Source organism: Sander lucioperca, chromosome 3 (genome assembly GCF_008315115.2).
Source record: "Sander lucioperca isolate FBNREF2018 chromosome 3, SLUC_FBN_1.2, whole genome shotgun sequence".
In the NCBI taxonomy this organism is placed as follows: Eukaryota; Metazoa; Chordata; class Actinopteri; order Perciformes; family Percidae; genus Sander; species Sander lucioperca.
In genome coordinates this window covers 25,213,475-25,240,933 of record NC_050175.1, presented here as the reverse complement: position 1 = coordinate 25,240,933, position 27,459 = coordinate 25,213,475, and the positions used below count along the sequence as shown (strand labels likewise).

The following is a 27,459-nucleotide window of genomic DNA, read 5'->3' as shown; positions in this document are numbered from 1 at the left end:
TACCACTCATAACTTGTCGGGAGAACTATGATTATTTTCATATAGTAGCACTGACTCTTTCATCCAGCAGGGTATGACTCATTATAAAATATATACCTCAGGTAATAACTGTGGTAAATTGCAATATCCCGTTATGACTGGTAAGCCCCATGGACGTCAGTGCTGGCTCAAGCTGCTGCCTCTTCCATTGATCCATTGATCAAAGCAGTGAAGCAGCGAGTACATTTGGCCTCCTACCAATGAAATACTGCCCACTGGAGGAGGACATGACGACGTCTTGTGGGTGGAAGTTTGCTCACAAGCACTTTACTCACCTATCTCATACGGGATCTTAAAAAACTTTTACTGATGTAAAGTGTTTGTGTGTGTGTGTGTGTGTGTGTGTGTGTTTTGTAGATGAGCTAAAGGAAAAGCTGCAGGATTTTGTGTCTGAGACTAACAGCCAGCATCCAGGATTCATCAAGATGGTGCGTCATGCCAAGCAGGAGGGTCTGATCCGGTCCAGAGTGAGCGGGTGGAGGGTTGCCACTGCCCCAGTTGTTGCCCTGTTTGATGCCCACGTGGAGTTCAACGTTGGCTGGTGAGTCACTCGCAACAAGTGCAGCATGACGATGGCACAGCTCAACATTCGCTCTTGAGTCATATCACTGTGTGGGTTTTAAAAAATATATTTAATTTAAAAAGAAAGACTGTAGCTTGGCTCTTTTTCATTTTAAAATGGGCATTTACAGTATCCATTAAATGGATACTTTAAATGCCCATTTTAAAATGAATACATTAACAACAGTGTGATTGACATTCCCTTGAGTGCAAAAAAAAAACATGATTTATGAAAATGTAAAACAACAGATATACCTAATTTTAAAAAACAAACCCTTTATATACAGTATACACACAGAGTACACTCATCTACCATATTCATACTCCACTGGATAACTGCACTCTGTGCCAAGTCTGTCATGAGAAACTTTTACTATTATTGAGCCGGGTTTAATTCCTAAATGTACAAATGTCTAATTTTAAATGTGTAAACTACTGCAATCTGCTTTCTTGATCCAGACATGAACTTATTCAAGCAATAGTTGATGTAATGTACTACTACTATGTAATGATATTTTGGGAATGTGCTTATTCACTTTATTGCCAAAACTAAAGCTATGGCATGCAACTAGTTATCTTAGCATGAAGACTGGAAACTGGGAAAAGAGCTAGCACGGCTCTGATTTAAGTACTGAAGGACAAAATCCACCTACACGCGTTTATTTTTATTTTTTACAGTTCAAACAAACACTATACAGTATACCGTATTAGTTAGAGAACTTTAGGGGTGTTGGTAGGCAGATTTTGTTACCTTTGGAGAGAGCCAGGCTAGCTGTTTCCCCGTTTTCTGTCTTTAAGCTAAGCTACGCTAAGCTAATAATAGCTGTAGCTTCATGTTTTTGTCATACAGACATGAGAGTGATATCAGTGAATTTTCTCATCTAACTCTCAACAAGTAAATCAGCGTATATCCCAGAATGTAGAACTATTGCTTCACAATTTTATATTGCATTCTTTTAAATTAATTACCTCATGGCAAAAACATCACACACTGCCTTGTCAAACATGTCTGCCATGTATTTAGAGGGGAAGCATAAATCCCGTTGATCCCTTTTGCCACATGCACATTGAATTACCTTGTAAATGTATTGTGTAGATTTTATGTAGTATTTATATATTTTATTGCTTCATATTTTGATTAAGCAAAAGTCTATCAATTTATCAGATGGGAAAGAGTGGTATGTCAGACTAGTAAATTTGATGGATTTCAAATTGATGAATTTGATCATGAAATTGTTTGTTTTTTAAAGTGCCTTTACATGACAGGCATGATCACAAAAGGTAATGGAGAAATCCTGTCAAAACAAATACTCTGTAAAATGACTTTCTCTTTCCATATTTAAAGGGCTGAACCCATTCTGCAGCGAATTAAAGAAGACAGAACCCGCATAATCTCCCCATCATTTGATAACATCAAGTACGACACGTTTGAGATTGAAGAGTATCCGCTGTCTGCCCAGGGCTTTGACTGGGAGCTGTGGTGCCGCTACCTCAACCCACCCAAGTCTTGGTGGCACAAGGGCAACAAGAGTGCACCAATCCAGTAAGTGAACACAACATGTCTTGATAGCCTAAATCAAATAATATGATTATATGATATTTTTTATTTGGAATTAAGTTACAAATGTCAACCCTGCTAAAACAGTAATTAATGCAGCATTCATGAACAAATTATATGTTTTGCAGGTCACATTTCTCTTCTTTTCCCTGCTGTTACTATAGCAACTGTGCCAAGCTAACATTACCTACAAAAGACAAACAAAACTGATCTTCATCATCTTTCATCCCTCCAGGAGCCCGGCCCTGATTGGCTGCTTTGTGGTGGATAGGCTGTACTTTGAGGAGATTGGTTTGCTGGATGAGGGGATGGAGGTGTACGGGGGAGAAAATGTGGAGCTGGGCATTAGGGTGAGTAATACTGTCATCCCCCGAGGCCATGAGCCATTGTTCATCCAGGTAATGTGTGGGAAATTAACTATGATAATGACACTTAATGGCTGTTAGCAAGGAGCAAGGTCACTGAGAGCCTCATTGTCTACTTTTTATGTAAAATACTTAACTCATTGAGAAAGTGTCATTTAGCTGCAAGCAATGAGTTCTGTGCATTTAAAAATGGTGTACAGGTGGAGTGACATATATGTATTCTTCATTGTTGACCTAAAATTTTCAATTTATAATATACTGAGTCCAGAGATTGAGAGAGACTTGAATCAGCCTATGAAATACCTATCATGTGTACTTTAATGTATATTTAATGGTAGAGGGTAAGCTCAATCTATAACCGTTTTTATATTTGAACTCTGGACTATGTCTGAGGTATTAGGTATTAGGAGATTGCGACAGATGTGTTTTCACTTACTGCAAATACTGTTTTGTTTAGACGAGGGGTAGCGCTGGGCAGAGCGTGCATCAGAAAGGAGATGATGATGGATTACGCTGCTTCACAGAGCCATAATTTGGTCGTAAAACAACCAAGTCTCTTGCCATAGCTTGAATTTGTCTGACAATTCCGGCGTCACCCCTTACCGACAGAAGTTTCTGAATCTCGTCGTCTCTCCAGTTAGACATTTTGGTTGCCGTCTTCATGTAAATCACCCTTTGTTTTTTTTTCTTGTTTTGCACGAGCAGCATGAAATTTCATCAACACGCCCATGCTTGCTGTAAATTTGAACACTTAGGGCTCAATCGGAGATTACACAGATTTTGTACTAGGCTCAGTCCCTCCAGAAAAATGTGATTATGCGATCGCATAATTCAATGCATAATCAGCCAAAGTCCGCATATTTATGCGCGGGGCCACATTTTTTCAAATACGCCGCACTTTTGCCGCATAAATTGTCGATTTCCACGCAAAATATGCAGGGCTTGCATGATTTCATAATCCCCACATTTTCGTGGCAAAAAAGTCACATATATCTTAGCAGAAAGTTGAAAAATGTTGCGTTTACTTCACACAAGAGCAGCCATTTTCCCCTGTTGCCATGGGAACGTTATGAAGTGACGTAATTACGCGACGTGAACAAGCATCGCAGGAATTTGCAAAGATTGCAGGAATTTGCAAATTCCTGCAATTTTTGCAAATTCCTGCAATTTTTGCAAGTTCCCGCAATTTCATCGCATAAAATGGCATAAATATCCCGCATATTCCATCGATTTTTTTTTTAAGAAAACGTGCCGCATAATCAAGGATTTTTGCCCGCAATAATCACAAAAAAACTCAGCATTTTTCTGGAAGGACTGACTAGGGAGCTCGCAGGGTAAAGAGCATTTGATGTCTGATCCAACTGATTCGGACATTTACTTTCTCATATACGGCTCAGCCGGGTAATGACTAGATTTTTTCTGGTTTTCAGTGCTGAAAAGAGCTTAAGTTACTCAAACCCTAAATAGTCAACATCTTCAACAACGTTGTTCAAATATTTGTTTTTGTTTTTTATAGTTTTTGGTCAAGAATTTAGGTCACAATGGCACAGATGCTATAACAGGCTTTGGCTACACAGACAATATGTGTTACTAGGATCTTTTTGGTCTCTTAATGGTATTTGTTGACAATAAGAAAAATATAGAATATTACCAGAAAGGGTAACTTATGTAATACCATACTTACTGTACATGGAACAAGTGAACACAGTGAAGGAAATGATCCTTAAGCAAATGTATCCAGAACACACTGTGACATGCTCTCTCTTGTGTAGTGTCAGCTAGAATAAATAATCACTACTAATTAATTCTGAAGTCTGAATGATCACCTTCCTCCCCTGGTGATCCCGCTGAAGCACATGTGAGAGTTGTAGGACTAATATTCGTTGTTACTGTTAGCAGTGATGTGTGAAGAGAATACCAACATTGTTCAGAGCAGATAGATGTACTGTGCCAGTACTTATGTTGCATTCATCTCACAGTGCTGTACTTAATTTGTACACCATCACCAGTTCTGATTGGGATGAAAATCAGTTGTTGTTGTGTTCAGTCCAGCGGTACCACAAGCAGATGGGCCAGAGAAAGAACAGGATACCTAATAATAGCATGCATTTACTGTACAAAGCAGCTATCTACCTGTAACAATAACTGCAAGAAGCAAGAGACAACTCCTCCTCAGCTCCACTCTGACTAGATTGCACTGTGAGAAGGAAATGGAGATAAGTTTACGACAGTGTGCCCAATGTGGAAATATCCATCCTCGCTAATGACAGAGATGTAATCATCAATAAAGAAGGGAGATTAGCCCCATAAGTCATTTTCCTCCAGAAATTACATGCTTTTAGAATTCCTGGGCCTGATAATAGCCCTACGGATTGCTTTATAGCTCGACACATTGATGATTTTATCACATATATAATAAACCAGGTTCCTAGCCTAATGATTTTTGATTCATTGCTCTGTATTTTAGTATTGTGTTCATTGTTACACTCGTTACACATGTTGTTTACTTGCTGGGTTTTGTTGACTGAAGGAACTCGCCCTTGCCTGGAGGTTAATGTAGTTTAGAGGTTAGTAATGCTTTTGAAACAGAGGGTGACACAATGAGTTTAGAGCTACAAGACTGGAGGACCCTGGCTTGGCCCCAGATTAGCAGTCCCATAGAGCCCCAGCAGGGTCTGTCTGTCAGTCTGCAGCGTATTGGTCATGCCTCCAGACCACCTGCCAGCACACAGACTGGCTGCTGACAGATCCTCAGAGACACACTCAAACCAGGCCAACAGGCTTTGGCTGAGGCTTGAAAGTGATGTCCTGGGTAGTGTCAGGGTGAAATGAACCACTGCTCTCTGCTCACATTTGGTCACAAAGTGGAAGCTGAATATTTCTATCATGATGTACAAGAATTATCATTCAAATTAGTCATAATGACACACGTTTTTATTTATTTAATTGTATGTGTCTGTGTCCTTTGCATCCTTTTATGCAACTGTAGTGGTGTATGTGTTGTTGCACTAAATTATGAACAGGGCATTAGAAAATCCTGTAAAATCATATGTAAATTAAGCAGAGACTTTTATTTTGAAGGCTACACATCAACAGTGGTTCCAGTGTTATTTTCCCTATGCCTTATAAAGTGCTGTCACTATATTTTATGGGTATACAGTAAATGTGTATGAATGTAGAATTTGTACACTTTCCTAGATGAATCTGGGTGAAGGGTTCCAGTCTGTGGAGGTCAGACAAAACAGTTGGCTAATGCTTTTTTCCCCAAAAGCTGTCATAACCAATTGATTTGAGACTGAAAAACTTTACATTTACGTCTGTCGGAAAGGGAGCAATTTTAAATTGATCAACCCAAATATCTAAGGTTTCACTGACAGTGAATGCATTTGTTTGATTCTACCACAGCAGTAATGGAGGCAGCGTGAGGGAGCACAACACATAAATAAGCCGGCGGATACGTCTGCAGAGGAGAGATTGCACTTCCACTAGCTTTACTTCATGTTTTAGTCCTGAGAATCTATCCAACCTTGTGAATACAGGGAATTTATGATAATGCCATCTGTGGCACTAAATTGCTGGAAGATAATCCTGGGAAGCGTGATCCTTGTCCACTGTAAAACCCAGCACAGTTAAAGTACCAGCTGTCTGTTTTGAGCTTCAAGTCGCAATGTGTTGATTTGTGTTTTTGAGATGGACGTGGAGCAAACCTAAGGTACAGTTTTTGTGAAGTGATCATTCAAGTCAGACTGTACAGTGGGAGAGACAGCAAATTGGAAAGGACCCTGAAACAGAATTATAATACAAATGATTTCCCAAAACACCTGTGAATATTGGGTGTTGTGCCAGTGAAGCCGGCGTGGAACAATGCATCACAAAAACACCGAAACAGACATCATCACTCTCAACCAGTGCCAAGAAGGTTGTGTTGAGAAATGGGGATCATTGAGTGCTATGAAAAACAATTATGAGATGGGCTTTGTGCACAGTATTTGTGGCAATAAAACACCATTACCGTCAAAGTAATGATTTACACATCAGATTTCACCCAAATATTTAGCATGCAATTTTTATTCAATATAAACAATGTGTATTATTGTCTGTATATTAAAAGGCCATGTGAAAATCACAGTAGCACAGAAAAATAAAAGACCTCACATTGACACATTGTCATTCATCAGACCTTGGCAACTTGTGCAATGTGATCAACAACCAATTAAAAACAATTCATCCACACATTAAAAATTGATGATCTGTTGCTCTGAACAAATAAATTATGTTTTTTGCACCTTTCAAATTTGATAGAAAGTGTTATAAAGAATATACTGCTTTATCTACCTTTAAAATGAAGGCAACCTTTATTATGTAGACCAAGCAAGATAGTATTTGCAAAGATTTTAAGCTGTATTCTGAAAGTGTAGTTACTTGAGAAGATAATTGTTTCAAACCACACGTGGTTTATTGGATAATTTATTACACCTCTAGTTTCTATTATGACCTTTTAAATGTGTGGGACCAATGGTTTCTTGTTCATTGAGAGAAGAGATCTTTCTCTACCCCAACCCTGATTTGGGTTTAACAGCCTGTCACCATGGAAACTTCCAGCAGCCTAAAACTTCAGGCTCCGAAGGGTCCAGGGTTGATGTGGTCCAGCATGACACACAACAAGTTTCAAGTTTCAAGTATAATTCGTCACATGTAGGTTAGGACAGGGTCACAATGAAATGTATTTGACAAGAAAACGGGTCAGCTCATCAATAAAATACTCTAGTCGCTGTTAAAAGAGCACTAGTCATATAAAAGGTAAGCTAAGATAGAATGACAATAATATGTAAGATTAGATGGGAAAACATAAATAAAATATAGCACAATATACATATATGAAAATGAGGATTGTGTGTGAAAGTATACGTTTAGTTTATTTGTTTCACAGAACATAAAAACAAATTGGTGGGGTGTGTGGTAGAAACCTGTAAGGGCTTATATAAAAACCACAACGATAGTACTATACACTATGTAGACGTACAAAATCAAAAATACATTTTAAGTGTCAAGGTGCAAAAAGTTCATAAAATGTAATAAAAATAAATACAGAAACAGAAATAATTGCCATGTTTACAGTAAAAACAACAGTTTTCTAAGAGTTATCTTTTTTCCAAAATCACATACGTGGCAAGTTTGCACAAATGTTATGAGAAAATGAGTAGGATTTGGGATATGAGAGAATGGAGTGAAATAAAAAAAATGAAAATATAGCACGATGTACAAACGTGAAAAAGAGGATTGTGTGTGTCTCAATAGCACTCATTGTGTGGCACTGAGCAGGATTAATGCATGCAAGGCTGCTGGTCCTGATGGTATCCCCGGACGCGTACTCAGGGCCTGTGCTGTGCAGCTGACTGAGGTTTGGACTGACATATTTAATCTGTCACTAGCCCAGGCAGCTGTCCCCGCGTGCTTTAAAAAACAACCTCCATCATGCCTGTGCCAAAACACTCCACTGCAACAAGCCTTAATGACTTCCGTCCAGTTGCACTCACCCCCATCATTATGAAGTGCTTCGAGAGGCTGGTCCTGGCCCATCTCAAGACCTGCTTACCACCCTCACTGGACCCCTTCCAATTGCCCTACCATCAGAACAGGAGCACAGAGGATGCCGTCTCTAAGGCACTTCACTCTGCCCTCCCCACCTTGACAATAGCAACACATATGTGAAAATGCTGTTTATTGACTGTAGTTCAGCATTCAACACCATCATCCCCTCCAAACTGATCACCAAACTCCGTGAACTGGGAACCGTGAACCTCTATCTGTAACTGGATTCTGGGCTTCCTAACCAACAGACCTCAGTCTGTTAGGTTAGATAATCACACCTCCTCAACCATCACCCTGAACACCGGCGTACCACAGGGATGTGTGCTGAGCCCTCTCCTTTACTCCCTCTTCACCTACGACTGCACACCTGTACATGGCTCTAAGACCATTGTCAAGTTTGCAGACGACACTACAGTGATTGGTCTCATCAGCAACAATGATGAGATGGCCTACAGGGAGGAGGTCCAGCACCTATCATTGTGGTGCACTGACAACAACCTGGCTCACACCAAGAAGACCGAAGAGCTCATTGTGGACTTCAGGAAGTCTAAAGCTAGCACACACATTCCTATTCTCATCAACGGGACTGAGGCGGAGCGTTTCACCAGCTTCAAATTTCTGGGTGTCCACATCTCTGAGGACCTCTCTTGGACTCTCAACACCTCTACCCTGATCAAGAAGGCTCACCAGCGTCTCTTCTTTCTGAGGAGACTCAAGAAGGTCCAGCTTCTCCCACTTCGCAATTATATTAGAACAGCGTAAATAAAACAAGATCATTGTTTGTTGTGCGGGTGTACCTAAGAAGATTGGCTAGGATCACGCAAATTCATTATACAGGACAAAAGTTATACCATAATGACTCTGAGTCTGTAATTGTAGATGGACACTGATTGAGTTTCATGACCCCTGTGCTGCTGAAAATCTATAGAACCCTGCTGCGTAATTTCAGACCAACAGGACAATCAATGAGAAAGTCTTTTGTCCAACAGAGGTAATGTGAATGGTAATGTAGCCCAATAAGAAATACCACCGCTTTGTGCAATATAAAATCAGCATAGTTAAATATAGTCATTCTATTTGAACCATTCCTAATCCTAAAAACAATGGTTTACAGTAACCAGAAGGGTGCTTGTAATATGACAATGTTTGCTCTAATGTTTGCTCTAATGTAGAATCAATATTGTATTAAGAGTCAGGTAATTAACAGTAAACGGCTATGAGCTTCCAGACTTCTAACAAACAACAGTCCACACATTTGACTCTGATGAGCTTCATTACTCTGGCTCATTTTGGCTTAGTTTTAGAAGTGAATGTTTTAATTACCTACCAGGCTTTACATGCAGAGCTCCAGAGTACATTGTTGAACTTATAACTTAACTTTTTAAACCATACTACCCTTCATTTTACCAAATTATGTTTTTACCTTTCCTTGTTTGTCCTCCTTTAAAGCACATTAATAACTTTTGTTTTCTGAAAAGTGCTATACAAATGAAGCTTGTTGTTACTGTATTACAACTACATAATAATTATAGTTAACTACAGAGTCACTAACCACATTACTACAGTTCAGTACAAGTAACTAAATGAAAGAGACTAAAATATGGGTACCATGGTTTATTTTAGGTACATTATAATTCCCTAGTACTGTATTATATTTGACTATACCAGCTAATTTTCTTTGGATTCTTTAACTCAATTTAAAACCAGGCAAAATGACACCCTATAGTCATAAAACACTTGATTGATTTATTGAAAAGATGGAGCTGATGTTAAGAGCTCAGCTGTTTCTAATTGGCCTGGGGAAATAATTTCACCATAGAGAAAAGTTAAGACTGGCTAGAGAAACCGAGGAAAGGAAGAACAAAGAGGGATTGTGGTTTCCTTTATGGTCTTATTGCCGTGTGCAGGAGGGGAGTGATATCGGAGGACTGGATGAGGGTGAACACAGTGTGGCTGCAGCAGAGTTTTTCAAGACACCCTCTGGATGGGAGATTCAATAGGACAGAGTGAATGCTAAAGCTCGAACATGGATCCCAATAGAGAGGATGGATCAGATTTGACAGATTTAGTAGATGGCAAAGCTGCTGGATCAGGTTTTGGGTACAGTATGAGCTTTGTGCAATATTAATCCCGTTAATATTTTGTTTTTCACTTTTCTTTCTGAGCTTTTTGTCCCAATATCTCTGAATTTATATTTATCAGTGGGCAAGCTTTCTTCAGCTCTCTGATAACGTATTATTAATGGGTTTGTTTTACCCTGCATACAGTTATATTTATTGTATTGTGATATGAAAGTGGATACGCATTTACATATTCACCTTCTCAAATAAACATCTTGCAGAAAGCCACATACTCTGCAAAACCCATAGAGCTCCAGGGGAATATTTAAGTTCAAGTATAAAAATGTAGCTCCAAATTGGACTCTTTGCTAGCATGAACAAAATCTAGTGTTTTCATGAATAAATAAAAATACCTAATGGTCTTATGTATTAGGTGCTTATAAAGGTTATTGTGTAGATAGAGAACTTGCTTGATGATTGTGTGAAATGTTTCACCCCAGAAGGTATTATCCTGTGTGCAGGAAGGTGTGTATAATTTGCCAACCTGTTGAATATTTGTCTCAGATGTATACTTCTTTGTGCTGATGATAACACTTGTGAGGAGGAAGGAAGCTACTTAGATTGAAAAATAAATCAAGTCCCTAGTCAAAAAGATGTTTTGTTCTCAGTGGGTTCAGTTTCACATCAAGACAGCAAACTTGTGTTCAGACTGCAGGCGTTAAATTTGTTGCCAATAAGCGCCTCTGCAGTTGCAAGTGGTTGCAACCGGCGGGATTTCCCCAGTACAGATGTGTGAGAGATACTTTTAAATTAAATTAAATAAAAAAATTAAAAAAGTGTTGCTTCTGAAGATAGACTCAGCAATCACAGAAGCACTTTGGAAAAAAACAACACCCTCCTCTCTGGAGTTTTAGGCTAGATTTAGAATAGTGGATATTTATGTAAAATATCCAATCTTGAACTTTAATCACAAAGAATGTATTGTTCTTTTAGTTTTAAATTCGGAAGTATATCAATCATACAGTAGCTTGTAAAACTATGGTTGTCTTAAAGGAGTCCAGCAAGAGTCAGCTTTTTAATTATATGATGCAATAAGAATAAGACAACAAGAATAAGGCTAGTTAGGCTAATATAACAGTCCCTGGATAATTAGACAACACAAACAACCAATCAAGAAACTCATATGCATCTCTACACTTCTAGAAAACTCCATGTTTTTAGTTAGATGGGATGTGATGGTAAGTGGTACATTAATAATTCAAGGCTATGACTCTTCACATGGCTGTCTGCATGGATTACTTCAGCCCTGTCTCCTACAAATTACATTTATATGCATTTATTCTTCATTAGTGATTTATGTTCAAGGGCAACATTCAGAGCCAAGAGAGGGTCAGCAAAAATAAAGGATGTTGGATGGGCATGTACACTTACCCTCGACACCGGCAGCCCGACTCAATTTGCCCTGTCAATTTAACAATCAGCAATGTTTTTTTTAGGATTTACAGGGTCAGTTAGCCAAATTACAAAAAACATATCTTCTCACTTGTCAAGGTAACAAGCCATGCTAATAGTTTTGGTTTGATTGGTCTGTCTCTAAGACTTCTGCCTCAACCCACATACAATAGAGATGAATGAAATTTGTTTTCAACGCTCACAGCAATTATTTAAAGAACTCTACAGTCAGACACAATGTCATATGGGGACCATGATTATAAAAACTAAATTTTAGGGCTTGGCTAATTATCAAGCTATTTTCTGTTGATCTAAAGTGGTGTATAGAAGGATTGAGTAGCATTTCTAAATAGTATTATTGTAGGGCTGCAACTAACGGTTATTTTCATTATCCATTAATCTGATGGTTGTTTTCTTGATTAATAGATTAGTCGTTCGGCCTATGAAATGTCAGGAAAAAAACCAACCAACGGTTCAAAACCCAACCTATTAAGTTTACTATCATATAAGACAAAGCAAATCCTTAAATTTGAGAAGCTAAAACCAGTGAATGCCTTGCCTTTTTCCATAAAAACTAAAACATGACCAACTTTACTGATGCTCGCAATATTTGGCATCTGGTGCGCGATAGGGAGTGCTGTGAGTCATAGAAATAATGATATCAAGGAAAAAGAGAATTTTCAGTTGACACACATGTTGCATCAGTGAGTGAGTGAGTGGATTTCAAAACTTATATTGCAATTGAATGACTGTTTGTCTCCGTGGTTTAATTAATGACCATAGTGAGCGTGAGGGACACAGGCCCCCCCGCTTCTTATAGTCTAATCAAGCCAGAAGAATTTTCTCATCAATGTCATCATTTATTAGATAGAATATAAAATTATGTTGTATATTTTATTGCTTACAGTCCAACAGTACACAGTACAAATAACAGGACCTTAGTATTAGCTCTTGTGCTATATGTAAAGCTTTTTCAGCTCTGTTCAGAATCAGATTTTTTTTGGCCATGTAGTATGTTGAGGCATTCAAGGAATCTGACTCCAGTGGCTCTTAATGTAATGTACGCACACAGTGCTAAGAACAAAGTACAAGAAGATGCACACATAGACATACAGCTAAAACAAGCACAACAGACAGAAATAAGCATACATAAAGAAATAGATATTATGTACAGACATCTGGGAGAATATACTGTATATATACATAAACAACAAATAGACAACAACATATAATGTCTACAGGTCAAAATACTACTATGAACTACTATATGTATACAGGGTCTCAAAAAGGGCATACTGCGTAGGAGTGTAAAGAGAACGTTTTATGGAATAAATATTTTATGGGTAATAAGGTACTTTATGTAGGCTACAAACTGTAGGTTGTTGTATACTGTACTGTATTTGCATGTACATATACATGTCTATCTACAGTTTAGTTTTACATTCAGAATAAGGGATAATATGTTAATATGTCAATACAATGTTAATGTGTATATTCAACAGTAATACATATAATTTGTAACATGGTTTTTGTTATTGCAGGTATTGTTTTCTAACATCACATGTCAAATTCAACTGTTCGTGAGATGTGGAAAGAAACTGTTGTCTGGTTGTTTTGGCATACAGTGTTCTGTTGCATTTAGTAGCCTTGTCGGATATTAACACTGCAGGAAGTTGAAAGTTTATCTAAACTTACAGTCTGATGATTATTGTAGTTTTCTTGGACCAGATTGCCATGACATCTTTTTTTACTTCTGCCAAGGAGGTCATGTTTTCAGCTTGATTTGTTTGTTTGTTGGTTTGTTTGTTTGTTTGTTTACTTGTCTGTGAGCAGGATTACGGAAAAACAACTGGCCCGATTTTCATGAAACTTGGTGGAAGGGTTAGGCATTTTGAAGCGAATCCGAATCACGGAGCAGATACACAAATTACTTTTCACTTTTGTTAACATTGCGAGAGGGCATTTGTGCTGCATTGATGTGGTGTCGGAATAATTGGAAAAATTAGATCCCAACTGAGAGAATTCACACTTTATAAACATTGTGAGATAGGGCATGCCTTGGTGGAGGTCCGGTCTCTCGGAGTGCTCTGTTAGTTCAAATATGAGACCAATATGTAAAATTAGCAGCACATAATGGCAAATAACTCAGATCAATTATTGGTCATGGATGTTGTCAAGTTAAAGAAACACATCCCTCATACTATAAATACTTCACTTGTGTAACTCTGTACCATCCTGACTGTGTTTCAAGAGACTGAAGGACAGTGGTGAAGATGTATTGTGTCTTGCTTCCTCTACAAGTTGATTTAGGATTGTCTGTAAATGAGTCAGCATTTTTGTAGAGAGGATGGAAAGGTACTCCTCCTTTTCAGACAGCAGACAGAGCGAGTTGATACACATACAGTGGAAACTCTATGCCAATTGTCTGCACTGCTTCAACTCTGTGCTCTAGGCAGCAAAAACGGAAGCTTAGCTTTACCTTAAAAGTAAGTCTGTGCTTTGATGTGAAGGGTTTTATCATCACAAAATACTGAGGAAATGTGAAATGAATGCATTGGGAAATATTACGGTGTTTTTTTATAAAATCACTTAGGGCTTCTTGTGGACAGGAGAGGTGGTGTAGGGAGATGAAAGCAGATACCTTCAGATACACAGACAGGTATGAAATGAAAACAGAAATGTCCAATAGCAGCATAAATCACAGGGATATATGGTTGCAAAAAGTTCCTGAGATTCTGCTCATCCTGTCAGGTTTCTTTTTCTGTTGCATTGTTTTTCAAGTTTGACAATTATCATCAACAAGGTGTGGCAAGGTTTGCTTATAACATGTTTTATACTACAGTACCAAAGGAGGTGTTGGTCATATATGCATTAACTTTTTAGACTCCAGTTTTGTAGCCATTTTTCATTAGATTTCTGTATTTAATCTAATTTTTTTTGATCACTCCACATCTGAGTAAAAAACAATAGAAAAACAAACTCACAAACACACTGCCATGAAACAGAGCTGGTTGAAAATCAGCCGGGCCGAACAACTCCTTAGCTGTGATATAATGACAACATACCACAGCCTGTCATGAGCTATTGCTTAATTCCCAAAGATACTGACCAGGTTTTAGATGTAGTGACTGAGCAGACTATTAGAAAAACTGAACCCCTTTTGTCCTTTTCCTTATGGTATCATGCTAAAAATCATAAAAAAAGATGCTATGCTTCTATCATATCCTTACATCTAGTGGCATTCAAATGTCTGTCAGCTTTTATAAAGGGGCACAGTCTTTATCATTAAAATGCACCCTACCTCATCATATCCCATCCCCATGCAGTGACTCATGGCATGACTGATGCATAAACTCTCCAGATATCAGTCCGCTCAGCTTGAAAAGAGACCCTATCATCTTTTTTGGATCCTCTGGTGTCTCGAGTTCACAAGCCTGATTAAGACGCAGCATCCCATAGCACTCTATCAGAGAAGGACTGGAAACTAATGTATACTGTACTCTTACTATTCAACGTATATAGGGACTGTAGTGACTGTAAAAGAGACTGTAAAATACTTTTTGAGGAATGCATTTGTGAGAGTAGCACAAAATTCTGGGCCCTGTAGAAAGTTATTTTCTATGGGCCCCTCCCCGCATCCACAGCTATTCATTCTAGCATATTTTTGGGCCCACCTCACATGAGGGCCTTGGGTACTCAGTAGGGGTGTGCAAAAAAATTGATTCATATTCAAATCGCGATTCAAACTCTACCGATTTGAAAATCAATCCATAGAATTCCAAAAATCAATTTAAAAAAAAAAAAAAAATTGTTTAATTGTATGTCTACTGCAATCACATGGGAAAAGTAATTACATTTACATACCGTGAATCGTTTTTTTAATCGAGAATTGATTTTGAATCGAATCGTGAGCCTAAAAATCGATATTGAATCGGATTGTGACATTTTCTGAATCGTGCACCCCTAGTACTCAGTCCCCTTTTTCCCCCCAGTCCGACGCCCCTGGTAGCACTTAAGGTTAAAGCTTGGTAATGAGTTAATATTGAGATAATATCATGTACAAAGGGAATCACTTTAACTTGATAATATTAGGGTTTAATATCTGTAAAAGGGTAACAATGGGCAAAAATATCCAAGGTTATAATGGGGTAACAAATGAATAATATGGTAATGAGGGGGTAACAAATCGATTCCACCCACCTTAGTTACTGTTACGCCTTGTTGAACTTGACATTCTTGCATACAGCATTATGCAGTTTAAAATGATAAAAGTGGCAGATTTAACACTCAATATTTATATTGTTTTTTAACTGTCACTAGCAGATTTTATCAGCTTTAGCCAGCTTGTGTTCAGCTAACTCATTATAAAACAAAAAAACATTTAAAACAGCCTTGATGCTATATACTGGCATCATTCTAAAGTAGCCTTTCTCAAACCTTTTGTCCCAAGGCCCAGTAATGTTTGGCCCTCACTGACTAATTTCCTGGTTCTCCTACTCCATAAACAACATGAAATCAAGGAGAGGGTTAACTTTTCCTGCTAAAGATTTTCCACCTTGGTCAGAAAACACAGGGGAGACACTTTGTTTGTCTCATTATGACTCTAGAGTCGGTACTCGCTCCAAAGCTAATCGCCGTCACTCTCTCACTTCTCCCTCGCTCTACACACTCCTCACACACACACACATGCCGGCTCGACGCACACACCAGCGCACAAGTATAAACATCAGGCCACTTACGTAGGCTACGCCGAAAGCTCTGCGTGGAGACTGTGCAGAACCATAAAACGGCCTTTAAAGCTGCTGCTCTTCCTCGAGAAGAAGAAAAACACAAAGTGTTGCAGCCGCCTTTCAAGCCTGCAGGGGGTGGGTGCTTGACACTCTAAAGATAGATTTTGTGTGGAGCACAGGCAGCGAACCATACACAAACAAGAGGTTGCAAAAAGTTCATGAAATAATAAAGTAGATTGAGAATCTAATCATTGCGTTTAAAACAGTTTTTTTCTATAATTTAATTTGACATATTGCTGCACCATAAAACTGCATCAATAGTATGCTTCATGTCCATTTTGTGAACTCCCATCAAAATCCTCTTTACGCCACTAGATGCTCTGCTTGGTAACTGGCACCGCAATAGACAGAACAATGAATAAAGCACTTCCATTTGCATTACATCTACATTAAAGGTATTTAGCTCTTGCTCTTATCCAAAGCAAATTATGATGAGGGCAGCAGTAAAAATGAGCTTAGGCTCAGGCTGATGGTGCCCTGATAATAGATCAAAACAAACACTGCTGTAATGTGAGACCTCTTGTCTGCCAGAAAAGCTCTACAAAAAGAAATTAGAGGAAAAACAGCTAGATCAGATTTAGACAGGATCATATTTGCAGGAGAATGTGTCACAAAAATCAGTGTAATACAAGTGGGAGCAGGTGACGTGAGGCATTTCTTGAGGAGATGAGTTTTTAAGTTTATAAGGGATGGGAGTGGCTGTGCTGTCCTGACTGAGATTGTTCCAGGGAGTCAGGGAGACTGAGTGAAGTAAGGACCTGACTTTTAATAACACAAAGTAGACCAAAAGTGCTGGAGTGGTGATTGGATTTTTTGTACCCGCAGTATGGGTAAAGTATGATACTGCCCCCTAAATGGTATGGACAAAGTGTCAGAAGTTTTGTAAACCTAATTTGCTATTATACAATTTTTTGACAGCATGGAGATGGAGCCTCTCATCCAAGATCATGCCACCAGTAGTAAAGTGTGGTGTAGTTATATTTTTGAGCCGTGCTTTTTGCTTCGGCAGTGCACTGGAAAACAGATTGCATGAGTCATGCATGCAATTTAGATGGTGGGTTACATGGGAGTGCACAATTAGGAATATCCAGCTGAATACAATTGTTGTATTTTGAATGGAATAACCATAGATATAAAACAATGGAATAACAATACAGCCCTCCATAGTAATGGAAGACTCAGGCTTCTTTGTTTACAGTAATGACCCATTTCTTGAGATTCATTTTGGAAAAAGGCAGCAGACTAGTGCTTAGTGGGGCACCACACAGGCAAAAAAATTTATTCAAAATTTGTTTCATTGTCAGAAAGTTGACACTGAAGAATGGAAGGGCCGAGGTTGCATACAAGCTGTAATTGACTGTGGCTTTTAGAAAGTGATGGCACAATTGTTCCAATGTTTCGCTGCAGCGTTTCAGCTTGAACAAATCTTCAAAGTCATGTGTTTAGTTGGGTTCGTAGGGATAAGACTAACTGATTATTTTAGTTGTCAATTACTCTGTTAATTTTTAGCAAGCTGGCAGCACTGCTCTAGGAATAGCAGTGTGGGTTGATCCACCACTTTGGTCCAGACTTAACTGTTGAATTGATTGCCATGAAATATTTGGTACACACATAAATGTTCCCCTCAGAATCAATTGTAATAACTTTGGTGAGCTCTGAAATTTTCATCTACTGCCATCATCAGGTTTAAAAAATAAGGTTGTTTATGACTAAATACAATAGACTGTATAAAATATGGACATAGTCTGTGTGACGTCACCCATAGGTTTCTGAAGATCCAAAATTAAGTTCAAAGTATGTGGCTCCGGCCGTCGCCATCTTGGCAGTGCCTGATGTCAGCTAATCCAAAAATGGACAAAGAGGTAGATCGTGGATGGAACTGAGGTGGGCTGAATGAAGCCTACAGTCTATGCTCACCTCCTGTGACGGCAGCCCACCTGTCAATGAAAGTGGAACATCCTTAATTATGCATACATTTAAACCTGAATATAATTTCAATGGCCAAGTTAATAACGTAATGTAACAACGTAATGTGCCAATAGCCATTGTTGTCATGAAGGGTGAACTTAGCTAAAACCGTTTTTTGTACCAGGCTGTGAACATGTTTAATTCTACTGTAAAGTTGGGCATTTCAACATTGGGGTCTATGAAGATTGACTCCCTTTTGGAGCCAGCCTCAAGTGGCCACTCGATGAACTGCAGTTTTTCGCACTTCCACATTGGCTTAATTTTTCAGCGCCGGAGGTTGCCGCTTGCTTCTTTGTTTTAATTGCTGTAAAATATTTTTCCATGTTAAAATTATTTCACTGATCTGCTTTTGGAAACAGCACAAAAATAAGAATATCAGTCAGTAATCTGAAGTTTGACTGTGATGCCAGGACACCACCGCAGCTGCCACAACTACCCAGTTTATCTTGAGGCATTGAATTTAAATACCACACAATGCTCTAATTCAGTATTACTTACAGAATATCCACTTGGCTGAGATGACAAGCTCAATTCTTTGTCCATCTTAAAATTGGAGAAATAAATTATACAAGATGTTCCTCATATAGCTTCACAGTCTGAGTTGTTATATTGATTCATTTTGATCAATGGCCTCCCAGAGAAATCTCACTGTAAAAAATACTGCACATGTTCAGCCTTGTCCTGCTGCCTGTTAACAACAAAGCGCCTTGAATTAAGTGTGTGTATGTGTGTAAATACATAGCGTGTATGATCATTATGTACATATTGCTCAGCTAATTACCAGCTGTGTATTCTAATTGTGAGACCTCCGATAGGGTCAGGGTTTACTGTTGCAGAATAAATTGAAAATCACTTTTTGAAGTAGACTTTTTTTTATAAGACTGAAAAGGCAACTTTCTCTTGAATAACTGTCAGTGAAAACACACCAATAGGCCATTGCCACATCTGCTTTTAACAGCCAGTACTAACACAGGAAGGATGTCAGCTGCACTATTTGATCCTCACATAACAGCACAGTGTGATGATTTCAACCTTCTTCACACTAAAACGCCGGGTGTCCTGGACTAATGTTAAGCTCAGCACATTTAAGTGGTTACTGAGGATCCTCTACAAACTCTGATAGTGACATCTCCTTTGGTGACCCCATACAAATGTGAGCATGTAAACTGAAGAGCACATCTTCATTGCTTCTGCTGAGTCTTTGAATTGCTTTGCGATACCATTTAAATTCTTCAGATACTAATCAGCAGCATTGTACGGCTTAATTCATTTCCTAATTCATTTCCTTCCAACCTTTATTCTTGTATAGTTCTCTTCATTTTTTTTGTAATTCAGACATTCACATGCTTTTTATGTATAAATGTTAATCAATAGATGACAAAAACATTGAAATGTTAATGACTGATATGGGCGATTAGGGCTGAATAACTATACACATTTAATACATTTAATACTTAAGTACATGTTGACTTCAAATGTATGGAGGTAAGTATAGAAAAGGCTTGTTATGTAATTAAGTGTATAAGCAGCGATTGTCAAAATGCACAGTATGAAAAGGCAACTGCACTGGTTTCTTTGTTCTTTGCTGCATGAAGTGTATGCAAAGATTTGAGTGATCTGAGAACATAAAACTAAAACTTACACATACGTATTTTGCTGCAAACCTACAGAAAGTGTCATCGCATGCACTAAAAATATACTAATACTACTTCACGGAGGAGTCTTTTATTGTCACCATTTGCTGGATAGAGGTATCACAGTCAGGGAAAAGTTTACAGAGATCCCTGCACCAGGGTCTTGAGGCTCCCAGAGGTCTAAATTATGTGAGGAGTTAGTGACACTGGCTTTTAGTCATCAAGGACTCAGGCTGCTCCTCCTGGGCACTGGGACATTAACGTTTCCCACCACGGGGACTCCCGTGGTTCAAAGTCTTGAAAGATGTGTGTGTTGTGTAACTTTGATTTTCTACTCTCTTTGTATGTCTAAAAACCAGGTGTGGCAATGTGGCGGCAGTGTTGAGGTCCTGCCTTGTGCTCGAATCGCCCACATAGAGCGTGCTCATAAACCCTATACTGAGGATCTGACGTCTCATGTGCGGCGAAACGCCCTCAGAGTTGCAGAAGTTTGGATGGATGAGTTTAAAAGCCATGTGTACATGGCCTGGAATATTCCCATGGAGGTAAGTTAATTATGTTGTTTTTCTAACAAGTGCAAGTATGCTTTTCTGTATTTTCTGTCATATCTACAATGTTCTAATGTCGGATTTTAATGTAAAACATTGCTAAAACTTATAACGAGGTAAACGCATTTTAGAGAAATCCCCGTGAGCTAAAACGTTTAAAGATTTCCAACTGCTCTGAACGCTCCAGTTTTTTTTCTACTCTCAGGTAAGTATTACACAACTCTAAGCCAGACTTCTATGATTGGTTGTCTGCTTCAGGCAGGAACTGCTGAAGTGTTTTTTGAAGTTACTGCTGTGTTAACATTGTCGCATGTAGCTACATGCTACGGCAGTAAACCATGTCATCTTGGCTGCCAGTGTGGTTAAATTCTCCCCAATTCCGGGTAACGATACTCCTGAAACATTTCTGGTTATGGAGTATTTGGTTTAAAAGCCTTATCTGCGTACTGTAATGCTGCTATGTTCTATTAATGTCCACTTCTAACTATAGTAGCTATATGCTAACAGCTGTAAAAGCTGTCATCTTCGCTGCCAATTTGTTAAATTCTCCAAAATTGAATATGCTACATGGTGTTTTGTAACCATTTCTGTGAGGCCACTTTTAACATGCTCTGCTCAGTTTACGTTTTGTGGGCAGATTATTCCACTCTACTGCTGCACTATAGAGAAATGTGTTTTTGCCCATTAGGCTATTATTAGTGGAAGAGCATTCTGAGCTGTGCTCGCTACTAAAGGGCCTTTTTATTGCAGTGTCTTCTGGGAGTAGGACATATTTGGACGTGTGGGGACCAAGGTTATTATAGTTTTGCATTTTTCATTAGTTTTTATTTTTATTTCGTTTTGACTTTTTGTTTTCAAATTCAGTTTAGTTTTAATTAGTTTTTAAAGTGGATTTGCCAGTTAAGTTTAGTTTTTATTTTTTGAAAATGCTTAGTTTTAGTTTAGTTTTTATTAGTTTTAATGTTAGTTTTAGTGTTTTTTGTAATATGGGTTATTTGTCGAGGGATTCAAAAAGGTCAGAAAAAGTATTGTGTAATAATAACTCAACAAAAACATCATACAATTTTAGAAATATGTATTCACAATGTATTCAACAGTAACACCAGTACATAAAATGTAGCCTACATATGGTCATAAATATGTAAACAGTCTACACAACACGTGCAGTAAGTGCAAAATGTGTAAGTGACTTGTTCCAGGAAAAAAACCTAAACAGCCAACAGACTAAAGAAGACATATATGAACTGGTGTTTTGAACTTTGGTTTGAGTAAAGTGGCGAACGTTTTGAAGTCAATCGACTCACACAGTTGTGTATACAGTATATATAAATACACATATTAACCCACGCTTCCTCCTGCTTTTGGTGTTCCTGAGTATGTACTAACCAGCAGCTATCGGGTCACCGGTGAAAGCCTTCCTGTAGTGTTCTCTGTCCTGCTGTTGTCTCTGTCATGCTGCCTGGCCCTGTATCCATACATCCATGCCCTGTACCAGGGTTAGCTTCTGTTTCGGGGAAAGGGGTCTTTGCGTTCTCCTTTACCTTGTTAAGGTAAGCTAGGTTAGCCTCCTAGCTTGTGTACGCTTCTCAAATGTACTCTCAAATTCGTGGGATTTTTCCCTTTAATAAATTGTCCACATATTTTACCACCTTCCACTGCAAGGCACTTGCTTTTATCTGACACAGTCATAATCAAATAGGACTGCCGCTTTTTTCCGACTTTCGGTACCGCCATGATGCCAGGCGAGGGGCACGGACATGTTGTGTTCAATTTGACGTGGAATGTCGGAATTGCTGGGTTCCCAGTCGGAAAATATACATGTCTACGGGAAATGTCATGGTCGGAAAGATATAACGTTATTTGCACTATGAAAGACATCGACAAAGACGAAAACTAAGGACATTTACTCGATAATTTTATTTTATTTTAGTTAGTTTTGCAAACAGACATTACAGTTTTAGTTTAGTTATCGTTTTTTTGTAATGCCTCATTTTTATTTTATTTAAGTTAACGACGATGTTTTTTCCCCACCTAGTTTTCGTTTTTTTAGTTATTTTGTTTGTTTTCGTTAACGATTATAACCTTGGTGGAGACATACAATCTGGGCTAAAAAAAAAAAAATCTGTTTATTAGATTAAACAAATCTGTTCCTTTGAAAAAGAATGCTTATTTTTTGTTGACAAGTGCTTGAAACCGAAAACCACCCTCCTTAATCTGTGTAACTAAAGAGAAAAATATACCCCAAAAACTGCAGTTTTTTGTGAAGCAGAAATCCATCGTCATGAAGTTCTTTCAGCTTCACAGTTTTAAAGACAGCTGAGGTGAAACAGTGATGAACTATTTAAAGCTTTAGTGCATAACTTTTTGATATTAATGAACGTCCGTTACATTCATGCGGTCACGGAAGACTTGTATCATGCGGATGCGTAAACTGTTTTGTTGTCATTACTTAGAATTCCTCATGGGGGCGGCAGAAACTACGCACTATAGCTTTAACACAATCCTCATTCATGTGTCCAATTCTTCAAATGTCAGATCAGATATCAGCCATAAACTGACTACAGGCTTAATTGACAGAAGGCAGAGTAGTTGTTTCTTATGTTACCTATACGCAGGATTTGCTGTTGCAGCCTTTAGCGTCATAATCCAAAGGGAGCATTCATACAGAAGTGAAAGTCAGATGTGAAAAACCTATGCACAAACCCACAAACATGAACACAGATGATACCATCATAAATCTACAGCAACAACAGGCAGCTCCATTCTGCAGCCACCTAATCCAAATGTCACAGAGTTGGGTGTTTAGTGTTATCAGCGGTACTCCTCCCACCCCAGATGTTTAGTTGAATCAGGCCTCTGACACCTTCAGAAGCCTCAAAATGAAATGATCTCTTCTTACTTACAAAATGGCCTGATTTAGAAATTTGATACAAAGGACGACAATAACATTTTAAAACATGTATTAAAGAAACTGGATGAAGCAAAATAATTTAATTATACAGAAAGAAAAAATGAAGTGAACAGAAAAATGAGCTGTACATCATTACTTTTATTCAATTATGTATTTTTTCAGCACAAATGCAATCAGTTCATTCTTTTGAATCTCTTTTATTCGTATTGAACGGATTGAATAATGAGATCTGCAGTGTTGACAACAACTTATAAAGTACAAAATGCCTCCCAGTTTGCAGAATCACATGAATAACTGATAAAACATATATGCTGCAAGCTGCCTTTTTCTTTTACGGTTGTATTTGTGATGATTTTCAATTGATCTTAACCTGGATTCAGCAAATTAAAGTAAATAACCGCACTACATCGACTTATGTTAAATGCAGCATCCCTCAAAGGCTAAGTCAAATGTTTGCTCATTGAAGCTTTTTTTCTTCTCCTGCATAATCTGTTTAAATATGTAAATCCATGTTATGAATAGATGAACATCTGCAGGCAATTCATTCAGTCAATAATGAGGCGTTTAACAGAGTCTGTACTCAAGAAGCATAAAATTTAGCCCCAGCTTTAGCCCCCTGAATTAACTACACAGCAATATAGTCATTGTTAATTTTACCTCTGAGAGTGTACAAATCAACACTGTGCCAGTGTTCATATGAAGTCTATTTGAGTTCAATTTTTGATGTTTTTGAGTACCAGAAAGCCATGTCTGCAACATCTGCACCCACTTAAGCTTTTGATTCAAGAGAGGCATCAGTGACATTACATAAGATACAGCGGGCAACACTACTAATATCACACTGTGGAAATACAGCCTTTAAATTCCTACATAAAGAGATATTTTGAAATTTAAACCCAGCTCTGTGTCATGGCAGTGTGGGCAGTGTGTTTAGATGAACTGGCTTCCCTCTGTGGCGCCAGTGCATGGAGCTCGTTTTCATTCGGCAGATCTCTGCAGACCTCCACTGCTGCGCTCCTCTGTGCTCTGGCGCCACAGAGTGAATCCAAACATTGCTCATTTTAACACTCACACACACAAAGATGACAAAGAGCTGGTTTAAAATCGGCAAAGTATCCATTTAAGTAAAATTACATTAGCAGCTTAATATACATAAGGTATGAAGAGTAAAAGTACTCATTCTGCATAAAATGTGCCCCTATGACTGACACTTTATATTATTATATATGGCGTTATTACTTGATTGTTTTGGTGCAGCATGAAGCATTTTACTGTTGTAGCTGCTAGAGGTGGAGCTAGTTTATCTACTTTAGATACAGTATGTTTGGTTTGGTCCAGTACTTAGGGTTCAGACACCTCCAAAGGGGTTGTGAAATGATCAATGGGAGAGAGAAAAAGAGAAAACAAAGTTCTGATACACATCTGTCATTTTTATTTGTGAAATATTGGATCATTTGATTCTTTGGGCCTCAAAGAGTAATGTAAATGAAACCATGTGAGAAGGTTAGAGGCGAAAAACACTGCTTTAATCTTAACAATGTATTGTATTCTATAAATGTATAAGCATGTTTTTATGTATAATGTTAATCTGAAAAAAGTAAAAAGTACATTTGCCTCTGAAATGCAGTGAAGTAGAAGTATTAAGTAGCATAAAATGGAAATACTCAAGTAAAGTACAAGTACCTCAAAATAGCCTACCCTTACAATTTAAGTGCAGTGCTTGAGTAAATGTACTCTAATACTTTCCATCACCGGTAACATGAGACTGGCCCTGAGTTTGACTGTGATGTAGCAGCTGGAATGAAACAGTTGGTTTCAGGAAAAAAAAACCTACAGAAGCTATTCAAATACACAACAAATGGCTGCACAATTCTCCTAAATGGCCCATTATCTGATTTGCTTTTCCACTAGCTGTGGTTAATCGATGTTGTGCTTTATGTGCATCTGTGTGATTCTCTCTCTCCCTCTCTCTCTCTCTCTCTCTCTCTCTCTCTCTCTCTCTCTCTCTCTCTCTCTCTCTCTCTCTCTCTCTCTCTCTTTGTGTGTGTCTTTATGTGTGGCTGTTTGCTTCAACCCAGGACCCAGGGATTGATATTGGCGATATCTCTGAGAGGAAGGCTCTGAGGAAGAGGCTGCAGTGTAAAACTTTCCGATGGTACCTGGTCAACATCTACCCTGAGATGAGGATGTACAGCGACACCATCGCATATGGAGTAGTAAGCCGCCTCACTGTTCATCCCAAATGCAATCCAGCCTCTGCAAAAGCCAAAACAAGTCTAAACCGTGCCTGAGCAAATCATTTTAATCCCTTGTGTTGGGATGTGGATGGCTGCTGTCAGGAGCACAAACAATTCACAAAGAAGAGGTTTGCTGCAGCAACTTTGACTCTTTCCTTCTCACTTCAGAAGTTACAGAAAAATAATTTCTTGTTAGATTAATGTGAGGAAATTAGATACATATATAGATCAGTTGAAGCTTACTTTAAATATAGATGTAGTATTTTCCACTTGAGGGCTTTGTAGCAGAATTTTATTAGTGAGAGAAGCCAGAAAAAGTGACAGCCAACAGGGCTGGCAGGGTTCTCTATTTGCCCATTCCGAGTTGTTCTCAAACAGCTTTATTTCCACGGTCCTCCCACCTCACATCACTGCGGTGCACCCTAATACACAGTGACAAACATACCGCTTTATGTTGTATGGAGGATGTTTTTATTACAATCTGACAAATGGTGGAAGGATATATTGAGGAAATAGGCCGACCTCATTACATTCATTCATTCATTACATTCATTTCTCCGAGTTACTTGACCTCATTATTCTGTATTTGTGACATGCATTTGATGGGCTAGTTAGTTGTGGTGGTTTGAGGGGTCGTCACATGCCGTGCCACTTGCACGGATAAAAAATATTTTTTTGTTGGCAAAAACATTGTTGACATTTCTAAAGAATGTGTTTGAGGTTTAAATTCATTTCTCCTTCACCCTCCTCCTCCTGATCTAAAAATGTGGGTGAAGGGAGATGCAGGCAGGGGCGGATCTACAGGGGGGCAAGGGGGGCAGCTGACTGCAGATTAAGAGAGAGGGACAGAGGCAGGGAGTGATCAGGAGGAGGCAGATGAAGATGACAGGGAGGAAGAGGCCTGCAGTTACCCCTGGACCATATGGTATGTTTATATTCTCCTTCCATATAATTTGCAGTACAGTAGCATAACATGTCATATCACTCAGTGAAATGACATGTTTTCAGTTTTTGGCTATTTCCATTCTGTTGTATATGTTATAGGGTATTATGTAAAAATTTACATATACGTATACATAGATTATCTAATGATGTTTTGCAGTTTCTCTATCATAGCATTTGTTTGACCTTTTGTTTGATCATAATAACTGATAAAATAAGACACATTCTGTTCTATTTGTCTGTATCAGTAAAAATGATCAAGCCATTTAATTCAATTTCAGCTAAATTCAATGTTATTTATAGTATCAAATCGTAACAAGAGTTTACTCTTCTCAAGACACTTTACAGATAGAGTAGGTCTAGACCACACTCTATAATTTACAAAGACCCAACAATTCCCCCAATAGCAAGCATTTGGTGCAACAGTGGCGAGGAAAAACTTCGCCCAGAGACCCAGGCTCTTGGTGGGCAGCCATCTGCCGTTGCTGGTTGAGACACAGAGACGGCTACAGATATAGAGAATTATGATTCATAATAATTATAGTAGTTGGTATGATGAACGGTGACAATTATAGTAACAATAAAGATAATGGAACTCTGACTAGAAATAATAGATGTAGCAGGTCAGGGCATAGCAAGGTGTTGCGGGGCATAGTAGGGCATAGCAGTGCGTTTACATATGGGGGTTCCCATGTACCGTCTTCCCCTGCCACCCTGCCAAGATCTCTCGCTACGTTTTCGCTGAGCCATGCTCACATTACAGTAGTACGATCAAATCTGAAGGATATTACGTTTCATTCAG

At 38.5% G+C, this 27,459-nt stretch overlaps 2 protein-coding genes and 1 long non-coding RNA gene across 4 annotated transcripts in view; 2 read left to right on the top strand and 1 right to left on the bottom strand.

The window, feature by feature from the left end:
• Positions 1-27,459, top strand: part of mical2a (microtubule associated monooxygenase, calponin and LIM domain containing 2a) — an 858,504-nt gene that overhangs the window by 298,091 nt on the left and 532,954 nt on the right. The gene's annotated exons all lie outside the window — the stretch shown is intronic.
• Positions 1-27,459, top strand: part of galnt18b (UDP-N-acetyl-alpha-D-galactosamine:polypeptide N-acetylgalactosaminyltransferase 18b) — a 91,930-nt gene that overhangs the window by 49,496 nt on the left and 14,975 nt on the right. Inside the window, exons 4-8 of one of the 2 annotated variants that reach the window (XR_004896945.1) lie at positions 397-580; positions 1,946-2,143; positions 2,394-2,508; positions 20,379-20,564; positions 25,557-25,843. Coding sequence is in view for 1 of the 2 variants with exons in the window: in XM_031324264.2 (XP_031180124.1) it covers positions 397-580; positions 1,946-2,143; positions 2,394-2,508; positions 20,379-20,564; positions 25,557-25,694 (821 nt within the window). In the remaining variant the exon portion in view is untranslated. The remainder of the gene's footprint in view (positions 1-396; positions 581-1,945; positions 2,144-2,393; positions 2,509-20,378; positions 20,565-25,556; positions 25,844-27,459) is intronic. The other variant, XM_031324264.2, reaches the window with a different exon arrangement.
• On the bottom strand, positions 13,394-26,881 carry LOC118494760. The gene is made up of 3 exons (XR_004896946.1): positions 26,714-26,881; positions 19,280-19,282; positions 13,394-13,404 (listed from the first exon to the last, which is right to left on the bottom strand). It is a non-coding gene; the product is annotated as an uncharacterized LOC118494760 (long non-coding RNA).